This window comes from Cyclopterus lumpus, chromosome 8 (genome assembly GCF_009769545.1).
Source record: "Cyclopterus lumpus isolate fCycLum1 chromosome 8, fCycLum1.pri, whole genome shotgun sequence".
Classification (NCBI taxonomy): Eukaryota; Metazoa; Chordata; class Actinopteri; order Perciformes; family Cyclopteridae; genus Cyclopterus; species Cyclopterus lumpus.
The window spans coordinates 12,815,661-12,840,211 of record NC_046973.1 but is presented as its reverse complement, the minus strand read 5'-3'; the positions used below and the strand labels follow the sequence as shown (position 1 = coordinate 12,840,211).

The 24,551-nt window shown below is 44.7% G+C and overlaps 1 protein-coding gene across 1 annotated transcript; it reads left to right on the top strand.

Moving 5' to 3' along the window:
- The first annotated feature begins 684 nt into the window (after positions 1-684).
- On the top strand, positions 685-24,551 carry LOC117734927 (paralemmin-2-like). The gene is made up of 8 exons (XM_034539277.1): positions 685-1,030; positions 16,893-16,945; positions 17,926-18,006; positions 20,146-20,213; positions 20,658-20,781; positions 21,626-21,653; positions 22,405-22,485; positions 23,216-24,551. The coding sequence occupies exons 2-8, from the start codon at positions 16,901-16,903 to the stop codon at positions 24,028-24,030; spliced, it is 1,242 nt and encodes a 413-aa protein (XP_034395168.1). The 5' UTR covers positions 685-1,030; positions 16,893-16,900; the 3' UTR covers positions 24,031-24,551.

Sequence of the window (24,551 nt, the reverse complement as noted above, 5' to 3'; positions counted from 1 at the left end):
ATATGATGGTTTTTACCAACTGAACTACCCTGAAGTAGTGGTTAAATTAGCTGTATCTCAACCAGCCACTTTATGAGAAACGCTGCTCACATTTTAATGCATTCCTATCTGAAAGGTGCCATCCTGTGTAATTAATATTTAACACTTAAATTGTTTTATTTAGGGGGATTTTAAATGTAGGACTTTAAAAAGTGGTATTAGCATTACTAGTTAACATTATATGCAAATTCTGTCAGGAGTGTTTCTCTCCCATCACATGTATATTATATCTATATATGATAGATGGACATAATATAAGTAAATTCAGACTAAAACAACTGAACTACAGGACTTACATTCATCCGTTGGACAGAAACGAGTTACTAAATGTTACTATGTAGCTATCCGCCAAGCGTGTATAGTAAGTTTGTCATATACTCTTCCCTCGTTTAAAAAATATGTGTTATTCATGTGATTGCCACGGGCAATTGAGACTGTTTCACTGTATCACGAGTGACACGGTGTTAAGAGACTGTCCATAGCCGCCACTAATTGTGAGATTTCCAGGGTGCCACTGAACGTCTCATGGGGTTTACGCAGCCATGAAAGCCTGTCAGTCATTTTCAGCGACCAATGACAAGGGGTTTGTGAGACAGCGTACCTGTGATTGGTCGAAAGTTAGAGGAGGGGGTCGGGGCTCGTTGTTTTACCCTGCTAGTTTTGGGGAGCGCGAGCTCGTGGTCCAGAGAGCAAAACATTGTAGTCACGTAGTGGGGTTAGCAGTTTGTTTGTTTTTGGCGTGACCGTGTGCGAAACAAGCTAAGGCGACCTAGTCTTTTTGCAGAGGGACGCAGACACGCACACACACACACGCGCGCGCGCACCAGGCTAAAGTCCCTTTCACCTCTCAGTTTGTGAACTTCTGGTTAGTTTGGGCTCCAAAAGTTCCCCTAAAAAGCCCCCGCGTGACGTAGTGAACAGCAACGCCCGAGCAGTCTGTGAAACCTATAATAACGCCTGTTTGAACTTCACCGCCTGGAAGGTGTGAAAGGTAAGACGCTTCATTCATTATGGGTTATTCCTGCTTGGCAACCAATTCTTTTCTGAATTTTTCTGGCGACGTGCTGTTACAAAATACATCTACTCTACAAAGAATGCATGGAGGAAGCAGCTGAAATACTGTCAGTCCAACACACAACCTGCTTCAGTAATCTATCCAACGTTAAACACATGTTTGAGGAGGATGGAGATCACCTATTGGCATCACTGCCATGGTCCTAATCATCCACATCACTGCTGCCACCCATGTGCCCCCCGGTTCTAATCTCACTCTTTATGGAGAAATGGAGAAAGAATCAGGATCAGGAGATGGCGTGGTGGCACTATAAGATATGTGTGTCCTGAAGTGTCAGGTTCACTGTAATGGCCCATGTATGTCGTAGTGACATTGCTGTGGTGCTGTATTTCAGCCAAAGTTACCTCGTTATTTTGCATCTATACGTTTCTTAATGAAACATTAGAGACTATTATGTAGAGTTTCGACTCTAGAGAGTTATTCAACTAAAATTCAGTGAGGTCCACTTAGAGAGAAGTTCCTCATCCAAAGGTTCAGAACATCACAATAATGTCAAAGTTTGCACTCTATGATTTTGTGCCATATGTATTGAAGTAGCCAACAGTTGTATTAATGTCTGTGTATAGTCAACAACTGAACGTTCAATTGAATAACATCTAAACAATATTTATTATTACAGATTTAAAATATAACTGTATTAATATAAATAATACATACTCTAATAATAAATACATTATCTTTTCTTCTTTAAAGTAAAATAAAGGCTGGATTTAAAACAAAGCTTTTGAAAAATGTGACTTGGTAAGATATTGTATTCTTGTCATGTAAAAAAAGAAATGTGTGTGCAGGGACTTTATCTGTGGTTATTAAACCACTTGTTTCAGCTCATCTCTCCTCTGTTCAAATCATTGTTGATCAGTTAATTCATGCTTTGGGATTCTGATCATATTGGGCTCTTTATTTTTCTGTACCTTCATTTCGGATGCGAGTTGGTACGTTTACTCAAAAGATCTGAGCTTTGTCTCGTAGCTTCACATCGCTGCTTTTAATATCGCTGAACATGAGACATACTGCTTTGGAACTGGTTGTGGGAATAATAAACATGTGATTGGCTGAGTAAGACCACGTGAGAGGATTTACAACACTATTGGGAGGAGGGTACAGTGAGCAATTGGTCGGTGTGTTTCCTGGACCGCTGAACGAGAGCCGTAAAGGCTAGAAAACTGCCGGTTAAATAGAAGCGATCCATGAAAATCTCATAATTCTCTATTATCTTTCTTTTTTTTTGGTCAAGGGTCTAATGCTTGGTGTACGGGCTGACCTGCTGATACGGTCATGTTAAATAAATGAGTTCATTTTCTAACCGGATTCTTCAATGATGCTGTTTTCTTTCATTCTCTTTTTTAAAAATGCTTACGCGAACATTAATGGGTAATTTCGCAACAGAATAAGTGTTTAACTGCCTCTAGTTGTGTTACATTACATGTCATTTCGTTGAGCTGTGACCTTTGACCTCCATGTGCGGAGATGGAGAAAACATCTTAAAGTTTTACTGCTAATAGTTCCTTAAAAGTTAAGGACTTAAGCTTAAAGCCACTCAAAACGTCTTTAAAAGCGCTGCAAATTAATGAGACGGATGTTTGTGATGTCATGAGGTGAAAATACACAATGTGGACAATAACGCATTAGCGGCAACGAGTAAAGCGCATCCATTAAATTCGTAATTCAACCAGCCAAGAACACAGATGTCAAACAGTTAAGTTCACTTGAGTTTAATAAGGGCCACTTAAATTATGTGACTTCTTTGCCACCTCGTCTGGTGTTTTTTCAATTTTAATTTAATTTCTTTAACCGCCCTTAGTCTGGACTCTTCCCCCGAAACCTGTTGCCATGGGAGACCCTACCAGTGGCGGATGCCCCGGACAACAAAGCTCTTAGGATCACTGAGCCACTCAAACTCCTACACCACGTTAAGGTGGTGGTTCACGGAGGAGAACATTCAGTAATTGAGTCCACTAAGCGAACAACTTAGTGGACTCAAAGCCAGAGCTTTCAGGTGCAGGCCGAAAGCCGAGTCTTGGTCTCTCCGGGGTGGACCGGTCATTGCCTGAGGTCCCGCTGGAGTCTGAGCTCAAGGAGTTTCTGGTCAACCTGCATGTCTCAAAGCATCAGCCTTTCACTGTCAGGCCAAACAACTGAGATAAACCCAATCTAGCCTGTTTAAGACGCATGTCACATGGTTCTCAGTCCAAACCAGTTGAGGGTAAAAGTACTACCATCTTTACAAACAAGAAAACTATCTATAGAGATTCGTAGACAGACTTTGAGTCCTTTTGGAGGGGGGGGCTTTGTCTTATCTGCAGCGAGTGGTCACAGGACAGAGGGTGTCATATTCCGTACAGATTGTTGCTGATGCGTTTATATGTGTCTGAGCTGTGAGCGAGAGAGAGACGCACTGAAACCTGCAAAGTGTTTTGACAGTGTTACAAGCATTCCGGATGTGGCGCCCGAGGCTGCTGAGACTCGCTAAAAAGACACCCACATGCTGAAGCGGAGCGCCTCATTAGGTAGGACACGGAGCGGTGGTGAGGGTTGGAGTGGCGGAGGACGATGAGAGGGTGGGTGGGAGAAGGAGAGAGATGAAGGGGAATGCTTCTTCACACTCCATCTGGACAGAATCTTTAATAAAAAAATAAAATGCTCCCGTCGTGTCGGGACTTCGCGAGTGCAGTTCAAAGAGTTGGCAAGGAGGAGGGTACAGTGAGCAACAGAGCGAGGGGCTAGGTGAGCTATTGTTAGAATTTCACATCCTTTCTTCTCTGTAAATCTTACAACCCACTTTGTGTAATTGACATTTGACAGTTATTGCAGCACTTGTATCTGCCATAAATGCGCTCAAGATGAGTGATGAATTCAAACCCCAGCATAAAGTGTCTTAGTCAAGATAATAATATACTGGCTTTTCATGGAGGATTAAAAAGTATATACACTTTGGCGCAGGACAGGGCTGAATCATCCTTTGCCAACGGGGCAATGTCTTCCTTTTGAGAACGGCGTGTCAGGAAAAGTGGCATTATGCAAGCGTGGATTGTTTTCTTCTGGAGTAGAGCTCTGCGTCTAAATATATCAGCAATGAATATCTGTATGCGTGTCGTTTGAATATCTCAAGAACTGTTCGTCTGATCGACTTCCCACCTGGCCGGTTCGGCCAGGCAAGTCATCGATGGAGCCTCGCAAGTTAACGTGTTACTGGTTTGGATATTATCCTGTTTGTCAGAGACGGTCGGGACCACAACATTTAATTGAGTCGGACGCATTTGGGAAACATCTCCTTGTTCCCTTTGTTGCTGTGTTCCGTTGTCAGTGTAGTTAATTTACTATGAATACGTGTTGCCCGAGCAGCTTGAGAAACAGACGTCATTTCATTTGAACCGGTGGTTTCAAGTGAGTTTCTGCCAATGATGGTAAAGCTCACAGTCATCGACTCGATTATCACCTCTCTTCTCCACCCCGCTTCCTCCCTGATGGTACTTCCTGCGTTGAGGATGCCGGCAGTTTCCACACACACACACACACACACACACACACACACACACACACACTGATTGCTGTTCTGTCCCAGCCAAACCTCCCAGGCTGTGAATGTCCATCATGGGGTTTAAAATGGTTCGAGAAGAAAGTTGCTGACGGAGACCCTAGTATTGCGGGCCGGGGGGTTGGGGGGGCCTGCAGCACACAGCGAGCTGTCAGTTTCCGACCTGTGAATCAGCTTTGCAACATGATGGCACCTCCCGGGACACAAAACCCCGGCCCTGATGTTTTTGTTTGTTCTATTTGCCGATATAAAAGCCATCACTCTTCGACTCGTCACAGACAAACAAAGAATTCGGTTCACAGTCTCGGAGCCCTCTATCGCTTCCCCCCCCCCAGCTGCTGGTCTCAATCATACGTCTGGCTCCATCTTTGTCTTTTTACCGCTCTCTTACTTTGCATAATTTATGAGGCTCTCTGTCCCACAGACCCATCACTCTCTCGTCAGGTGACCTGGTTATGAGGGGGGAGGCCTGCAGTGCAGATATGGTCAGCGTGGGGGTCGTAAATCAACATTTATTGGAAACGCTGCGCAATCATTCCGATGTTGAATGTGCAATCAGAGCCCACTCTATCTTGGCGATTAAAAATAATAGTGACGTTGCTCTGGGAATAAGGTCAGGATCAAGGATATCTGACCTGTGTGGAACATATTTCTCTGAGCAGACTTTGAGCCCAAATGACAAGAACTTCTTGGACCTTGAGAAACTGGTGTGAACTAATTTCGACTATTTTCTGAAATGCATCCCTAAAATGCATTCCTAACACATTATTTAACCACATACTGAAAGAAAAAATACCTCATTATAATACACGGTCAGTCTGATAAATATATAATGAGCATAGAGATCATTTCCATTTGCAAAATGTGATTGGATTATGACGGTTTGCTCTTCCTTCTTACATTTAATTAACCTTATTAAACCTTCAACTGGATCACCCCTCTGCAACACCTAGTGTCTCTTTAGATCAGTATTTAAACCAAGTCGGGGTCCAACAAATGGGTCAGGCCAGCTATTTGTATGTTTTAATGAGCTCGGGGGCCGGGGAGTGAGATGATTCTCTTGAATGGATCCCAGGTTAAGGCTGTTTGACTTGCATCTTTGTACAGGATGCAGATTAAGCGAAGTGGAAGTAGAAATATGAAGTGATAGGAACACAGCCACCGAGGGATATTTAAAGAGTGCATCAACAGAGGCCAGAAATATCTCTGCTATTACCTAAAATAGTTTTCCCTCTTTCCAATTTTATTGCCAGCTGACGCTGGATATATAAAGGATCGGATTTCTAACGATCCAAAAGAGATAGAACATTTTTTTTAGTGAATGTCATATTTCGAGAACAGCCTTTACCGACCTGGCATCTGTGGCAGGCACAACAATACAAACCTCTAAAATGTGAATGGGCATTTGAGGCTGTTTCAGTGTAGAAGTCCTGCAGTGGCACCTCGACAGGTTAGACCCTGCAAGGTAAGCTGTGTTATTGAAGGAGCTGCAGGAATTGTTCCAATAGGGTGTTTCCCACTGTGCGATGCATAGATAAATGTATTGAATATGTAGCATGATTCACAGTAAATCAATATACCAACATAGACAGACAGCCATTGGTTTCAGCTCACGTGTTATTGAATGAAAACCTCCAGAAACTTGAGATAAAGTTTAGTCAGCTTTTTTTTTTTTTGTGGGCCATAAAGTTATTGTTTAATGCAACCGTGGACGGGTACATTTTGGAAGATCTGCATCAGCACCAACCTCCCTTTAGTGTGTTCGCACTCTTTAACTGCCTCTCTATGATTTTTTTTTTTTGCGTCTGGCAGCGTCCAGCGCTATTGTACAGGATTCTATAATTGCTAATTCCACATAGGCAAAGGATGGCAGCTGGAGCTGGGCGTTATTTTTTTCAAGCGACAAAAGAAATCCCCTCGAACCACGGTTTGCACCCCTGTGATGCATGTGTTATTTCCAACTAAACTCCGAGACCTTTACTGTTGCCATATCAACCAGGACATCTTAACAGTCATAACCCATATTTTCTTATTGTAACAATGTATCAAATGACAATGTGAAACTATTCAGAGCTTCATATTGAGCTCCAGCTCGTGGTTTAGTACAGCATGGCGACATTTTCATACCTCGATATTCATGTTGCAGGGTTGACTATTGGTGACTAATGATGCTTTTGATGAATAGTCATCAGTAATGGGGATATAATGACAGGTGAAGGCAAATAATAGAATAGGAAAAGTATATTACTTTGCAAAAAGAGAACACACACCATGTTACGATGTCCAGACTCTAAGACGATATCTAGTCTCAATATAATATTGATGCATTGACCAGACCTATTGTTTAGCTGTCCAACCTGGAACTTCACTGTTGTGGTTCACCCTCACACGTGTCATGGCATCGTGGCCGTTTTTCATAGTCCGTGGATGCTGGATGGGTAAATAAATGTGTCCAATTTATGGTATTATGTGTTTTCAAGTTGTTTCCACTGTCCCCATAATATATATATATATATATATATATATATATATATATATATATATATATATATATATATATATATATTGCAGAAATAATTCACTTCAAACCTTCCACAAAATCAGTTTCTATGAAAGAATCAGTGTGCAAGACTTTTACTCCAAAGTTCACTCGCGAGCAGCATTCCCCGAAGGCATTTTTGTGATCACACAAACGTCTCCTGACTTCCTGCAACAATCATACTTTTTGCTCCGGGGGCAAAAACCAACATTCACATCCATATATTTTCCACAGCGTGGAGTGCTTCAATGCTGAGAGTGCGTTGCAGCTCGACGGATGACGCAACGTGAATAAATGAGTAACCGGACATCAAATAAGTGGACTAAAGATTTACTTTTATAGATTCTCCGTGTGAAAGCGCCGAGCCTCGGCAGCCTCTGATCATTGCGCCGCACTGGTAAACTCCTAAATGTGTAGCATGTGCAAGTTAATGTGCCATCACACACGTGTTTCATGCTCCTTTTAATCCCCTTAAAACTGCCATTAGCGCCAAATACAGTATATTGACCTTCGGTGATGCATTATTTTTTAATGCAGTGTGAACCCATTATATCTGTGCTCTTGGAACATCTGATCCCTGCCTCCTCGTCTCTCGGGGGACATGTGAAGGGCAGCCTCAGACATGAAGGAAATGGGAAACAGAGGAGGGTTGTTGAACTTAAATGGGGCCTCCTGTTTATCTCTCTGCCGGGAGCGATACTGCTGCATGTGGATTTAGCTCACAGGCAGCCTGAAGCACAACACATACAGATGCATTCCTTCTCTGTGTGTGTGTGTGTGTATGTGTGTCCATGTCCCATGTTGAATAAACAAGAATTAAGTAGATCTGCCAGATAGTGTAAGACGGAGCTCAATCTGCAGGGGGTGGGGTGGAGCTGGAAGCAACAATGCTGCATTAATGCCCCCCTTGTGCACGTTGTCATGCTGCAGTGCCAGCGTGTTCAAGTCCCCCTGGCTGCCTCGTGAAGGGGGGATCAGTGTGTGCACGTTCGGTGAAACCATTTGGTCCCCTTTTGAAGAGCGTGGGCGATCGTCGCGTGTAGAGGTTGCAGCGGCGCTTTGATTTCCTTCAACAGGAGGGGAATGTCCCACGGAGAGGCACTGTGGGCTTTATAGCTTTCTTTATCCGTCGCTTTATTCATCTGCCGGGCAGATGAATAAAGGCGAGATGACGATGACTAGTAAAGACACCTTGACATACGGAGAGAAAGCCGTGGACGATGTAAACACAAGAAAGATTGGGTTTTGTGCAGTTGACTCTTCCGACAATGTGCTTCTTCGCATATTTGGGGATTTTTTTTGGGTGGGGGCGCTGGTCAACATCAGACACAAGGCTTTCCTTGTGCCTCAGAGGGAGTGCATGTGCCTCTCTCTGATTTGAAAATGTTATTGGTGTTAAGAATGCCTCAGATCTGAAATTGATGCGGCCATATTCCATGAGATCAGCCCAGGCAAAGACATTGGATGGAAATACTCTTTTTTTCACCGCTGTCATCGCTAGCCGACGCCGCTGTGGTTTACACACCGAGCATCCACGTTGTGGAAGTAGCCAGCAGTCTGTGCACCCATGGGCGCGATATGAGGTATGGTCAGGCGCATCGTTTGCGCCTTACACCATCGAGGCAGCCAAAAGCAATTTTACGATTGACCAACAAAAACACTGGTCTTTAGTCGGTGGCAGTGTTTTTGCTGCTTTTTAAAGGGCGTGTTATTACAGATAGTAAGATGCGCCTACAGGGCCGGGATCACAACAGAAACTTGTGGCCTATGCACACAGGCTCTGTGCTCAGGGTCTCCTCTCATCCGCATCTGCCCGGGCCCCCTTAGCTGAGGGGCCCGGGCAGATGCCTACATTGCCAAATGGTAAAAGTTTGCCTTTGTGCTTAGAGGGGTCAGAGTTCAGTGCAGATGTCAACAAAGTGTCGAAATAGCTTGACCCAGGGTCTTCACTCAAACATGCAGCAGATGCGCAATTACATTTCCTTTAATCTGCTTTTGTTGTCGTCGTATAATTTTACGCGGTCAGCTTTGCTTGTAACTTGTAACTTGATTGAGAAGACTAAAGCCTGGGAAACGAGTCGGGAAGGTCGGACACCTTCTGAAGTGAGACCAGACTGACTGAGTGAGGACATACTGCAGCTTTTTCATGTGGAGAAATATTAAGCTTTTGTGTCATCAGGGATGCCCCCAGTCCGTAGTTTAGAGCTCTGCTATCGGTATTTTAAAAGTCTCCGCAGAAAATTGCAGCGTCGCAACATCGAGGGGCGTAGTTGTGCCCGAGAGTTTAGCTGAATCCAACAAAAGGACGGATCGGGGGCGCAAAGCGATTAGGAGGCTTGTAAAGCGTTGACAGCTTTGAGGCTCTCCCGGTCCTGCAGATGTCAGCTTCTTCTGACCAAAGCAAAGCCGGGGTTATTTTTAGGGGACTAAGAGCCATAAAAAGGTCTCACTGCACATTTTTCAGAATGTACAGTTTGTGTGAAAAAAATAAATAAATGCTTATCAGTTATTATGATCTGTATGTCCAATTTTAATTATTCGAGTACTGAATAATTCCTTGCGTACAGTACTTTACGCGAGAATTTTTTTCTTAGCTTTGTGAGATAATTGCATAGTGTCGTATTCATCCGCTCTACGCACACAAGCACGCGCTCATTATCTCTTTATATTGGTTCAGTTATTGGACTGAGCTGGATTTGCCACGGTTGGCATGTCGAAGAAGATGAGGCCCGGGCATGAAATGCGACCGTGGCTCCATTTGAATAATGGCCTGCCTGAGGTGATGCAGGCAGAGGGAGTGCATGTGGTGATCCCAGCGTCAATTATGACACCGCCACTTTAACACGCTGCCATGCAACATTAAGTGTGCAGGCTCTTGCACCACACAGACACACACACACACACACATGCTGAGGTATGTATTGTTGCAGCCGACGCTGAAACAGAAACTATTGTCAATTAGCAGCAACTGCAGCCAAGTCCACAGTTTGTGAATAAGAGCTGGCCTGAGGTGACATAATGTATATAATATATTGAGATTGACATGGTATATCTCGTTTGTTTAATTCATACAAGAATTAAAAAAACTTATAATTAATGTTTTTTTGTTTAAAGCCCTGGCATGATTTGTTGCTCTCATATTAATTCAAGTGACAAAAATAACCCTGGAAATTAAAATGACGACTCCAGTGTCTATTTAAAAATACACGGTGGGCAAAAATAACTTTTTAATTTAAATGAGGTTTATAATTCCAAATTAATTAAGTTTGTACAACTTTCAAAATGTCTTATTCAACGATCTGTTGTACTTTGCTCCATTCTTTCGTGTCGCTTCAGGAGGCAAAAAACAAAGATGGCGATGTTCAAAAATCAAGACTGTTACGCCCAAAAGCCAAGATGTTTACAACAAAAAAACAGCCAAGATCGCAAAAAAAAGATGTTTACCACAACAAAAAACAAGATGGTAAAGGCCAAAAACCAACCGAGGAGGAGACGATGGACGACCTAAAACCAAGAAGGTGGCAGACTGTCAAAATGTGGAACTTGAGGCTTTAAAATGTCAGTCCCCAAAGTAATGGGTGACGTCACAGTGACTTTCTATACAGTGACTATGTTCATAATTACCTGTTTGTGTGGGGAAATAATGTCTGCATGGTTTTTCCATCCTTATTTGGCCCGTTAAAAGTACTGATCACCAGCTTCAACCATCTGCTGCTCCCCAGCTCTGTACTGACCGCTTTCAGACACGTTCTAAATAACACATTGTATTTCTTTATAGCAAAACAGAGACAGAGAGAGAGAGAAACAGAGCATCGAAGCATGTACACTGAGGGGTGCTTGGAGAAAGTGTGCACAAGGGAGCGAGTTAAAAAAAACGAGAGCGAGAAATGTGCTCAGCGCATTGTGTGCAACATCGCATTTCACCGATCAGTTCTTTGAGGAGGTGGGATGGGGTTAAACACTGACGGCTGCACAGGGGGCGCCGTTCACCCTGCTGCAAGGCGCAGGGCGTCCCTTCTTTCTAATTAACAAGTGCTCGACGGAGCCGCTCAGACAAAACAAAGGCGAGCGAGCACACAGCAGCCGGCCCCGTCTGCCGGCGGCTTTGATGCTGATTTGAGCCAACGATGAAGTAAGTCACACTGACATCGAGCCCGCACACACAGGCCTTTTGAAGGAAGGAGACGCACACGATGGCTCTACAACGTCAACACAAATCAACCTGTCTGACAGTGGAGGACCTCCGAGGATGAGATCAAATGGGGAGAGGGAGAGAGTTCACATGAAACGGGACAGGGAGCACTCGTACCTGCCTGAGAAGGAGGTAAATGTACGGATTAACTGATGAGGATGATGATGATGATGGAGCCGATACGTGGCCTCAGTAGAATGCAGTGAATTGTCTCCCCACCCCCCCCCACCCCCCTCGTGGACATGATGCTAAAACTCACTTACTCACTGCATGAAGACGGTCAAGTGTCTTCTTCTTTTTGCAAAACACAATATTCTCTGTATGACTGTGGTATGAAACCCGACTTGCGTGCCACTTTTCTTTGTGTGTTATTAATCTTGTGTTATTGTCTTATTTTAACTACAGTGACAGTAACTGTTTGCTTGTTTGTGGGAGAGGACAGTCATCACGTCACATTTAACCTTTTCAATTTATTTTTATTTTAATCATTAGAACGTACACGGCAGATAGTTGAGTCACGACGCAACACCACACACACACTTGGCATTTATATCTTTTTCAGAATGGCGATTCGAGGGACGCTCAATGGTGAAAATCGCTCGATCGAACTCCAGCTAAAAGTTAGCGGTGTGGCAGAAAACCTGAGCTAATGCTAGCGATTCGCGTGGCAGACGCATTGTGCTCAGGATGTATTGTGCTTGGTTAGGGAGGAAAGAGGGGTTCAACATTAGCGTGGCCCATTAGCGTGGTGTGTCTGGCCCAGACGGACTTCTCAAACTAATGTGTGCCGGTGTTGTCAAGTGGCAACAGAACAAAAGTCAGTTTTTGCTCCCAGAGTGCGTTGAAACACACGATTCGTCGCAGCCTCCATACTGACGTTTCTTCGAGGTTTCGCCACTTTGAAGATTGTTGTTCTCACCATACTATCGGTTCACACACATACACTTCTTGAGAGAAAGAGCACATCCTTCTGTAATAATTGTACTTTTAGAACCAGAAGCAGACAGTGCCTCGCCTCGTGTGCACCACCGATGCTTGAACACTTCACACCCACTCTCGTCGCTCCTCGCCAGATGTGAACAGCGAGTTGTACGTTAAAAGGAAGTGACAGCCTTAAAAGGCCATTTTGAACCCCCCGGAGGAGAAGATAGGGTTGGAGGAGATGCGCTGCCGCCCCTCCTGTAAGTAATACAGACTTTGAGATCTGTGCCTCTGTTGGCACCGAATGCTTCGTCATACCTATCTGCTCATTGCAGTACTCCCACTGTTATGTTCTTCTGCTCCATGTGTGCATCAGAAGCCTCGGTAAACATTTCACTTGCTACGGGCGAGCAGCTTCCATTCATCTTTTTATAGAAAGGTCTGTGTGAAAAGATCGAGGTAGAGACGGCCGCCTTGGAAGGTGAAAGATTTCTGCTTTTTAACAGGGAGGGGAGTTCTTTTTGAAGTCCGTGGTTTATTTAATAATGATTGAGACGTGGATGTTCTCTACTTTGCTAATTTTACAAAATGTAAATCGTTTCCTTCAGCTCCATTGAAGCAGAAAAGCATCGTTCTTCACTGTATAATGTGTGAAGGCAATAGCTGGTATGGCAATTCACTTTAGACTGATTTACCAACTCTCACTTCCAAAAGTAATTTCCACCACAATTTGTTTTTGTAATTTCTAGAAGGAATGAAATGCCGTATTCTTTTATTTTGACAGGCCCATATTGCATTGGTTATAGTAATAGACGGTATGAAATACAGACGTCGTCTCTCAGAGCAGACAGCTAGCAGCTAGCGAGTCAATTATGCATTAATTTAAGCCTCAATATAATTGAAATGGGGGGAATTATATTAAAATTCATTCCTGTACAGTTATGATGAAGCTATATAGACAAGTGTTTTTAATGAACCAGGCTGTAAACATGTTAAGCTGAGCATTTTACCATGTAGGTTTATGGGGATTGACTCACTTTTGGACTCAGCCTCAAGTGGCCATTTGGAGAACGGCAGTTTGCCGCTTGGCTATCCCCGCTCAGAGTACGTGGCCATCAAACCTCCACGGGAATCAATCCACATCTTGTTGCCCTTTCTTGGTTTTCTTGCTATCGGGGTGGACTGACCGCCTTGTTTGTGTCCGGAGGGGAAGCGATGCGTATTGGTCTCAAAAGATTAATGTCATCACATGAGCCCGTATCCTCAGGGCGACCATGAGAATCGAGGGTGCCTGTGAAACGCTGGCAACTGAAACGTTGCCCCGTGTCTGATCTCATTCACCTCCAGGACGCACACGCCCACCACACATACACAGTATCGTATATCATATCCATATGCTCTCTCACTGCGTGAATGTGCGTGCCGAGGGCCGCTGTCATGAGGCAATAGCAGTCCCCCCCCCACACCCCCAGGGGGGTTTATATGTGACTTTATGCTTCCCGATGAGCTTCTTTTCCTCCTATTCAACTACCGGCGGCGTTCCTCCTTCATGAACAGTCGCAGCTCCTCATTATTCGTCCTTTGCATGTCGAGACCCATGGGACTTCGCGGATGGCGTCGCATGTCACAGATCTAATTTGTCTGGATCTTTTCGCTTCCTTTCATCTCCGCTGCAGAGCGCTCTCTGTGTATCCAATGTCTCGACTCTCAAAGTTCTGTCAGTGGGACTAACAAGTACCACTTGTATTGTCACTACTGCTGTGTCTGCGGCTCCGCTTTGACTTCTACCCTTTGTATATTCACGTGCGCATGTGGAACGGCACACGCATGTGTAATTGTCGCGTAATATTCCAAAACGGTAAGCGTTTTAATCTGCTGCTGCTGTAACAGGCTGCACTTAGGCTTTCCTCCAGATCTTGGAGGCCGGCTGCAGGGATTTGTGGGATTTTCACTCTATTGTCGCTGCTCCGAGACAACAAAATGCAGCTTAGCAACCAACTGGGAAACGCAAACGGCAGCAAAGTATGTAGAGATGTGTATAAATATCAATAAATGATACAAAACTAAAAAAAGTGCCATTGCGGAGTTTAACCGTGTGAATGAAATCAGCTGTGATAACTAATACAATACTAAATCCATGCCAATAGTTTTGTTCGTAGTTTTGTTTGAAAATTCAAGTTTTGGTCTTTAACATTGAAAAATTCAACATCCATCCATCCATTTTCAATACCGCTTATCCTCATTAGGGTCGCGGGGCGCTGGAGCCTATCCCAGCTGACATAGGGCGAAGGCAGGGGACACCCTGGACAGGCCGCCAGTCCATCGAGGGCACATGTAGGGACATACAACCATTCACTCTCACATTCACACCTATGGGCAATTTAGAGATCAATTAACCTGCAGCATGTCTTTGGACTGTGGGAGGAAGCCGGAGAGCCCGGAGAGAACCCACGCTGCCACGGGGAGAACATGCAAACTCCACACAGAAGGACCGCTCCGACCGGGAATTGAACCCGCGGCCCTCTTGCTGTGAGGCGACAGTGCTAGCCACTACACCACCGTGCAGCCAGAAAAATTCAACAATGTATTCGAAATAAAAATAAGTGTATGAAAAGTTGTGTTGGTTTAAATATAATTTAGATTCAGTTATGTTTTTTTTCGAATAAAATATATTTTTTTCATTTTTCAGTAGCATATTTTATATTTTCAACTTTAAATCTTTTTTTTCGGGTTCAGATCTTTTTTTCACTTTCAGATCGTTTTTTTTCAGGTTCAGACTTTTGGCCGGGATGTGGCGTGGGGGGTGTGGTTTCAACTACAGGGGCGTGGTATCATGAGTGACAGCTTAACAAAGAAGGCTGATGACCTGCCTCAACTACGTTGCCTTCAAGAAACGTGGGTACTGCGAAAATAATGACACTCCTTTATGTACAGCATATTTACATGATTGGCAGTAGACACAATTGACGCCAGTGACACAGTTATGTTTAGCAAGCTGTTCTAGACCATACTTGGCTTTAATCGCAGTAAAAGAGCAATACACTTTACCAGGTTGCGGCGTTCAAAAATCACGCTACATCCCGGCCAAAAGTCTGAACCTGGAAAAAAAAAGATCTGAAAGTTGAAAATATAAAATATGGTACTGAAAAATGAAAAAATATATTTTATTCGAGAAAAAAAAAAAAACTGAATCTAAATTATATTTAAACCAACAACACTTTTCATACACTTTCGAATACATTGTTGAATTTTTCTATGTTCAAGACCAAAACTTGAATTTTCAGGTTCAAATCTTTTTTTCAAACGAACAAAACTATTGGCGTGGATTTAGCTCCATAGAGGTCGTTCTGCCAGAAGATGTGAAGTTCACGCTCTGGAGTGATGTTGACTCATCTCCCTTATCTCTGGGGAACTAACAAACAAGTCATTAACGGTGAATTATTATACATCTCATAGGGTTTTCAAGCCTGCTGACTTCATTATATTCATTGAGGGGTTTTGATGTGATGTGCATGCAGGAAGTCTGAAGTCTGTCGCAGGAGTATACACCAAGGAACACTAGTTGTATATTAAGCTTCTGTGTGTATCCTAATGTCTCTGGAGAACATTTTATTTAAGAGATAAAGACTTGGTTTAAAAAAAATTATTTGTTCAGCATATAATATGATGATTTTTTTTTTTCTTCCTTTTACTTGTTTTCTCTTTTTCATTTCCTCTTATGACCTTAACTTGTGTTGCCACAGATCTGAAGACTTTCAGCAGGTGGAGCTAGAGTCCATTTCTACTGCATGAAGAGAGTTCAGAGTGCAAGTTAAATGTGAGGAATGAGAGCTATATCCATCTCCAGCTGCCTCCCTCCCACTCCGCCCGTCTGAACTGAGACTACGCAAGCCCGCTTTTTGGCAAAGGGTTTAGATATTCAATCCGAGTGATCGATATTTACAAATCATCTACAGCCAGACATGAATGTCTGAACCACATTTCAGGGCAATCCATCCAACAGTTCTCTAAAACCATCAGTTTCAACCTCATGGTGGTCATCAAAGTCCTTCAATATCATCCTCGGGGGGGGGGGGGCATGAATGTTGATTAAAGAATTCCATCATAATCCATCCAATAGCTGTTGAGATATCTAGTCTGGACCGAAGTGGTGGACCAACCACCACACAGCAGACCGACGCTACCGTCCCTCGAACCACACCCCGAGCGAGGCTAAAAATATCCAATAACCCTGGCCCCATGCCACAAAATGTTTGAAATTTCTTTTGAATTGGATTTCCATTTTTCTCTCGCTCTCTCTCTCTCTCTCTGTATATATATATATATATATATATATATATATATATATATATATATATATATATATATATATATATATATATATATTACTCTTGTGCATGTTGGGCTGTTCATAGCTAATTTAAACAAAGCTAAATGTTAAACAAACCAACAGTATGTCATATTTACCGTATTATTAATCATATGATAACTATTTAAAAATACTGCTTTTTACCAGCCCAGTTTGGGTTGAGTTGTTTTGGTCCCTCATGTCTATTTACCAACCCAACATTTCTACTTCCTTTCTTTTCAGGCCCCGGCATGGACGAGGCAGAGAAGTACCAACAAAGGCTGCAAGCCATCGCGGTGAGAACGTCATTCTTAGACTTTTGCTCTTTCACTGCCCACTTCAGTCTGCCCGACTTGGACCGCCACCTGGTGTCAAAAGTGATCTCGCCGAACCACTGCAGCAGAGCGGTGGAGCGTTCCTGAAGTGAGCGAGCGGGGGGAACGTTCCCCCGGCTTAGCGTGCTGGCCAGCGGTCGCTGATCTATGAAGAGAAAGGTTGGAGGGCCTCTGGCGAGGGGCCCGCTGTGGGCCTCGCTGTGTTTGCGGAGCCGGCATGCGCGCAATGTGCTGCGTCGCTGAACTATTTCTCCCGGCATCCCTGCGCTCCGCCAGCTGCATCTCCCCGCTTTAATCTGTCGGCCACGTCTCCTAAAATACCCTCTCCCCCTCCCTCTCTCTCTCCCCGTCCCACTGCTTTTGTACAGAAGAAGTCCTTGTCTTCAGGGACCAGGACTGCAGAGGGGTGTTACTAAAGAATGATATCAGAAAAGCGGGTGTAACCCACCACCATAAGTACAGTGTTCTTGGATCAAGTTCTGTCCGTTGTTAGGAGAAGAAACAGCAGTTTGGTTAAGTTCTCGTTAAACTGCTTTTTTTTTTTGGAACAATTCAAGTTTTCTTTGCTGTTGAGCGATAACTTGCAGGAGGACTCGATATAAGCAAAGGGTAAGCACTTAGGAATAATATTCCTAGGAAGTTGAGTAAATAGTTTTTTCTTTAGTGTGCGTGTTTAAATTGCAGAAACGACTTCCAAGCAATCTGTCGCTGTCATTAGTTCTGTCGTTTTCTGTTGGGGAGTCGGGATTGAGTTCTGCTACGAAGACGCTGTAGAAACGGGGAATTATCCCGTCCTGCTTTACCAGCTTTTCTCTGTGTCACCGTCTCAATTCTCTGATTTCCCTCTCAAATGTGACCGGGAGGAAACGTTCTCTCCAAGATAATTTTTCCTCTCCACATTCCGTCTTTGAGGATTTAACTTCTTCTTCTTCTGTCTCCAGGAGAGGCGTCGGAGGCAGGAAGAAGAGGAGAGGCTGGCGAGGGAGACTGAGGAGGAGCGGTTGAAGACGGCCCAGGAAAAGGTGATTTCAGGTTTTTCATCAAATTCTTTCCCTTTTGGTCCTCCAAACGATTAAAAAAAAGTATTTATTCACTCTCTCTAAAGAGTTTGATAAGCAGATGGTTATAAATCCTCGCAAATAATTCTCGGCCAACACAAATGGCAAAATATTGAAATAATAATGCACTCTTTTCTTGTAGATGCTGTGAAAACAGACGGCTGGGATCTAGGCATTTTGTTGTTCATAGTTGTCCCTCCTTCCCAGCTGCTTCATGTTAATAAAGCAATGACCACTGGTGTGTCCCACCCTCATGTCACGTCTTACGACTTCGGCCAAGCGGAGCTGCTGGCCGATGCCTAGCTCTAATGTTCTGGGTGGGGTCATTATGACTTCATTATGACAAGTTGTTTTCAGTCAGTTGAGCACGCCCACAGGGAGTCGGCTGTGTGCATGGATACATAGAGTTGTAGCAATCAAAGAGGTTTGGGGGGCTTCAATTGTTCGAAAGGCTTTTAGTTGTTCACTCCCTCGCCACCTTCATGCAATGAGTGACGCATCGAATCTTAACCCCAGGAGAGGGACGTCTTGGGGGGAGGGGCTTTGGCTGTAAGCCGGCCTTACTCGTCCTCCAGCAAGATCCAAACTGGCAGAGAGGAGCGCCGCCAGGTGGCGAGCCGTGTCTCTGTAGTGACATGTAGAGGGTGGGCTGTAGTGACATGTGGAGGGTGGGCTGTAGTGACATGTGGAGGGTGGGCTGTTGTGGCATGTGGAGGGTGGGCTGTAGTGACATGTAGAGGGTGGGCTGTTGTGGCATGTGGAGGGTGGGCTGTAGTGACATGTGGAGGGTGGGCTGTAGTGACATGTAGAGGGTGGGCTGTTGTGACATGTGGAGGGTGGGCTGTAGTGACATGTAGAGGGTGGGCTGTTGTGGCATGTGGAGGGTGGGCTGTAGTGACATGTGGAGGGTGGGCTGTAGTGGCATGTGGAGGGTGGGCTGTAGTGACATGTGGAGGGTGGGCTGTAGTGACATGTGGAGGGTGGGCTGTAGTGACATGTGGAGGGTGGGCTGTAGTGACATGTAGAGGGTGGGCTGTAGTGACATGTAGAGGGTGGGCTGTAGTGACATGTAGGGGGTGGGCTGTAGTGACATGTAGGGGGTGGGCTGTAGTGACATGTAGAGGGTGGGCTGTAGTGACATGTAGATGGTGGGCTGTAGTGACATGTCACTACTGCTTAATAAGCTAACAAGCTACAGCAGAGAAAATCTGAGTACCCGGTATCACTTTAAAGTGACTAAGAGTGTTGATGGCTAAGGGTTTAAGGATGAGTGTTGTGGGTCTCTATGGAGCCAAATCTAGGCCAATAGTTTTGTTCGTTTGAAAAAAAGATTTGAACCTGAAAATTGCATTGAAAAATTCAACAATGTATTCGAAATTGAAAAGTTTTGTTGGTTTAAATATAATTTAGATTCAGTTGTGTTTTTTTTCCGAATAAAATATATTTTTTCATTTTTCAGTAGCATATTTTATATTTTCAACTTTCAATCCTTTTTTTTTTTTTTTACAGTTTCGAATCTTATTTTTTCGTGTTCAAATCTTTTTCTCACTTTCAGATCGTTCTTTTTCAGTTTCAGACTTTTGGCTGGGATCTAGCGTGGGGGCGTGGTTTCAACTACAGGGGCGTGGCATCATGAGTGACAGCATAACAGAGAAGGCTGAGGACCTGCAGTTGCCTTGAAATTATGACTCACTACTTTATATACCTTTTATACGACAGATTCACGGGATTGGCAGTAAACAAAATTGACGCAATTGACTAAGTTATGTTTAGCGAGCTGTACTTAACAACAATAATAAAATGATTTGAACCCGAAAAAATAAGATTCAAAACTGTAAAAAAAAGATTGAAAATATGAAAAATGAAAAAATATATTTTAAAAAACATAACTGAATCTAAATTATATTTAAACCAACAAAACTTTTCATACACTTATTTTTATTTCTAAAACATTGTTCAATTTTTCAATGTTCAAGACCAAAACTTGAATTTTCAGGTTCAAATCTTTTTTTCAAACAAACAAAACTATTGGCCTGGATTTGGCTCCATAGGTCTGGACCTTTTTAGTTTTGAACTTGATTGTTTTCTTCTTTTGTCACACAGAGGAAGCACTTGAGGGAGCAGTGGCTGAGTGAGGCGCCCCCCCCCGTCGTCGACGAGCCCGCGACAGGGTGAGCCACATTTTACCAGCTTCATTCACGTGCACTTAATTCAATCACAATTTTACAAGTGCTTGAAACATCCATGATAGAAAAAAGGGGGGGGGGGTGGTTGAGTTGATTTAGTCCGCACTCTGCTGGCACACAGATAACAGAGATGCACGGCTCACATTCCTAAACATTAGTTTTATTTTTGAAGCGGTGAGAACCGTGTTTCCGCCACAGATACACTTCTATACCGACCATGACGAGATCAAACAGGCGGCAGCCATGAGACCGCTGGTGTGATGGATTATGGCCAACACACACACACACACACACACACACACACACACACACACACTCTCGACTCATATTGTCATTATTTGTCTTGGTCCACTGCCCTGTTTCTTTTATTTTTCTGATGATGTGCATCTTTTTGTGTTAACAAGTATTACGTCTGTGCCGATGTGTCAGGGAGCGAACCGAAAGTCAAAAGACGCCCGAGGAGGAGGAGGAGGAGGAAGCAGCTGGCACCAGAAGCGAGGAGCGGGCCTCCAGAGAAGAAAACAAAGAATCTGCAGTCAGAACACACAACAAGGTAAGATGGCCAGATGTTTTTGGAGTACCGTGCATTCCTCCACAGATGCAAAAGCGTTTTAAATGCAAAACAAATAAAAATTGAAAGACATTCCATGAATAGGCCCAAATATATATTTTAGGATTCTAGGATTTGAGGCGCTGTGACGGCGGTGGAAGTAAACGCGGTGTCCCCCCTTGGGCTAGAAATCTCCTCAGAGGGCTTTCATTTTCTTTAATCTCATCTGGGATGAATATGAAATAGGGTGCAGAATGATGTCTCAGTCAAAAGATGCAAATTGTATTCAGTTTGGCCTCGTGCCACGAGCCTGGGCAGTCCAGTGTTAAATAAATAAACGTTACAGAAAAACAGAAAAATAATCCACCAGCCCGTGAGGCTGGGATGCGAGTGCTTCGTATTATGTATCATGAATAAAAAATGGACAACGGGCGCTGCCACATCATGATTTATCGCCACATGACTGAACCCACGCTGAATTTCACCTCGATTTCAGTGAATAATCAAACAAATGTCCTCCTTGTTTTCTCGGGCCTTTGTTTGTGTGCGTGTGCGTGTGCGTGTGTGTGTCAATTGTAGCAAGTGCACGATAGCCCGTGAACTTTAAGCAACGCCCCTTGTTCCGCTTTACTGTCCGGCCCCATTTGCAGCCGACAGCAGGACTGAGGCGGCTGTCGGGCGAAGCGGACATGATGGGACTAAGCTTGGTTCAACACTTCTCTGGTGATGACTGTGAAATATTTATGGCAGGGGGAGGAGTGGGAGGGGTTTAAAGTAACGGGCTCTGTCTGTTTTAAGTGTGTGACCGAGGAGAGCACTCACATTGTCTCCTCTCTGTCTCTCTTAGGCTGGCACTGCCGAGGACGCGCAACAAGGTAAAGAAGTCTGGGGAGGTGGGGTCGTCATTAGCTCACCATCGGCCTCTGTCGCTCTTCCTCGTGTCTCTCGTGACTGTTACGCCCGCCCAGAATCCATTCTCTCTTGACAGATGATAATTTACCCGAACTAAGACTTTGCATAAAGTATAGTCGTTAAAATCGTGGCGACAGAACGGAGCCAGGGAACGAATCTGACTTCATTCTGCTGAGAGAGAAACACCCCCCCACCCCCCGCAGATTATAGGTTCAAAAAGACAATCTTTGACGCAAGTTCCATTCCACGTCAACCAGCTGAGTGCTGCAGTAGCTTAAGATTCCTACCTTTTTAAAAGTTATTAAAACATTTTACAAACATCGCCTTAACCAGCTATATATTTAGTTTGTTAGTCTGGAATCCTATTTTTCTTTCAACCCAAATATGTAACATAATATATTTGATTGACTACCACTTCCTACGTAAACAGGAAATCAAAAGGCAAATATAATGTATTTTGTTGCTAAAACACGTAAAGTCCTACAAACATGGCTGCTGTCCATCAACAGTAAAAAGTTGAAGTAGCAGAAAAACTAGGGGCGTAATGCGCTATTATCAGCTGGTATCGCCAACAACGGGAACACGGCTGGAAATAACCGCTTGGTGATTTTAAATATTCAGCCAATAATTACAAAACAAACACTGAGGCTATATAAGGTGATTAATTGTCATTGAAGTTTCACTGAAAGACTCCTGTACGCTTTTGTTTTTCAGTGAACAAAGAGGCCGACAATCTCTTCTCCGTACAAATGGCCCAAAGGATGTTTCATGAAAGCGGGCAAGAAGGCCGATCAGGTAAAGCACAGGAGTTTGTTGTCGCCATAACTTTAGATGGTCAGTATTTAGGATATGCAGAGGTAATTATTCAGTATTTCTGGCATAAGAGGCCCAGTGGCCCTATGATAGGTCCAGACTAGTTGTCCCGCCCATGCATTTTCCAGACCCCCCCCTCTTCCAATCACCTTTAATGATGAGCTAATGACACATCATTAGCAATCTGTGAGAGAGAAGAGAAAGCAAAAATGGAGAAAAAACGAAAAGGCGGTGCAGAAAAACTGAGGGAAAAGAAGAAAAAAAAGCTCTAAGCTAAGAGCAGAAATATAATAAACATGTTTGCTGCTGCGGGGGCCGGCGGTGGTGGCGTAGCCTCCGGCTCCGGGGCTTTGGCTGCTCCGGGGCTCTGGCTGCTCTGGGGCTCTGGCTGCACCGGGCGCGGCGAGTCCCTCTCAGGAGGTGTCGTCGGACAGTGAAAGTGAGGCTCCCGCTGCCATTGTGGTACAGGAGGGGGAGGAGGAGATCGGTGGTGGTGATAGCAGGTGTGTGTGCTGTTATTAAAGGCTTGTGTGATTATATGTACAGTACATCAACGGACCAAGTTGGCACAGTATCTGCGCGCGGATTGTGGTCCAGGGCCGAATTTTTGTCCCAGTCCAGGCCTGTACTCTCCTGGACTGCTAATGAGTTAAAAAATTTTAAATTTTTTGTATCTTCACAATTTCCATTCTGTCCGTGTCTCATCTTGCAGTGCTGGGAATGTTGGCGGTGCAGGTCGAGAGAGACCCCAAGACGGGCGCCACCGTCGTCAGGTCGGTGGCGCCCGTGTCCACGCCGGCCGGCGTGCCACCGCCAACCGCCGTCTTCGACGACGGCAGGAAGAGCATCCATGCCGTCGGCGGATCGGGAAGTGAACTCTCGACCAAAGAGCTCGGGCAGATCCTGAGCATCGTCGACGGCGTCGGGATGACGGCGCTGCTAGACGACTTCCAGGCCGGGGCGGAGAGTGTCGATGCCGGCGGAGCTCCGGAGGGACAAGTCGTGTCTTTTTCTTCCCGGCGTGGCTCGTCAAAGGAGGATAGTGCACACTTTGCCTGCTCTGGAGGCCACGACTTGGAGGCTGAGCTGGGGATAGAGGAGCGCTTTGCAAGTATGGGACACAAGGAGGATAAAAAAGAGGACGGGAGCACCACAGCGGTCGGAGACATCGCAGGAGAAGTGGGCGAGGTGGAAGATCTGAGGTTGGAGGAAGGCCCGGTCACTCTCGTGTTCCTGGGTTACACGGACGAAGACCAGGGAGACGGCCGGGAGGAAAACGGTGGCATGCTCATCGCAGAGCGCGTCATCATCACCGAGGAGGGAGAAGAACACGTTTTGGGGCCTGAAACGCCGGCTTCGCCTCTGGAAGGGAAAGAGTCCCGGGTGTTTCAGGACATCCCCCTGGACGGAAACGGGGCAGGAGTGGAAGTCCGGGGAGAGGAAGGTGGTAATGGGCGGCAGGACTCCTCTTCACCCAGTAAAGCCACTTCCAAGAGCAAGAGCTGTCAGTGTTGCTCTGTGATGTAAGAAGATGATCGAAGGGAGAGACGCGTGGTGCTGATACGAGAGGCTGGAGCAATACCCGGTGAGGTCTCTGAGCGCCCATCACGTCTGCTCACATTGACCAATGAAAGAGAACTGGCTCTGAGGGACTGCTACAACCCTCTTCCTCCCTCTGGTGGACAAAGCTGAGACTGGCCACAGGCCCTCACAGAGATATTTCTCATCTCAGACGTCTCTGTCCCTGAGGACTTGTTCTGTGCCTTACCAGCCAAAACGTTTCCATATGTTTCGCTGTTGTTTGCTTAACGAATGTAAAAAGCCAAAGAGCAGAAGAACCTTCAGTAATTCTGGTGCGATTCTAAATGAATGTTAAAACAGAAGAAAAACCGAGCGGTATTTGTAACAACGTCCTTTGAACCTTTAGAAGTTGTATTTACTCACCCACTACTCCTCAGGCCTTTAGATGTTTCTGAGAATTTGGGATGTTTTTTAATGTCATGGGAGGGGTTCATATTCTACCAATAAACATTAATTTAACATGTTGA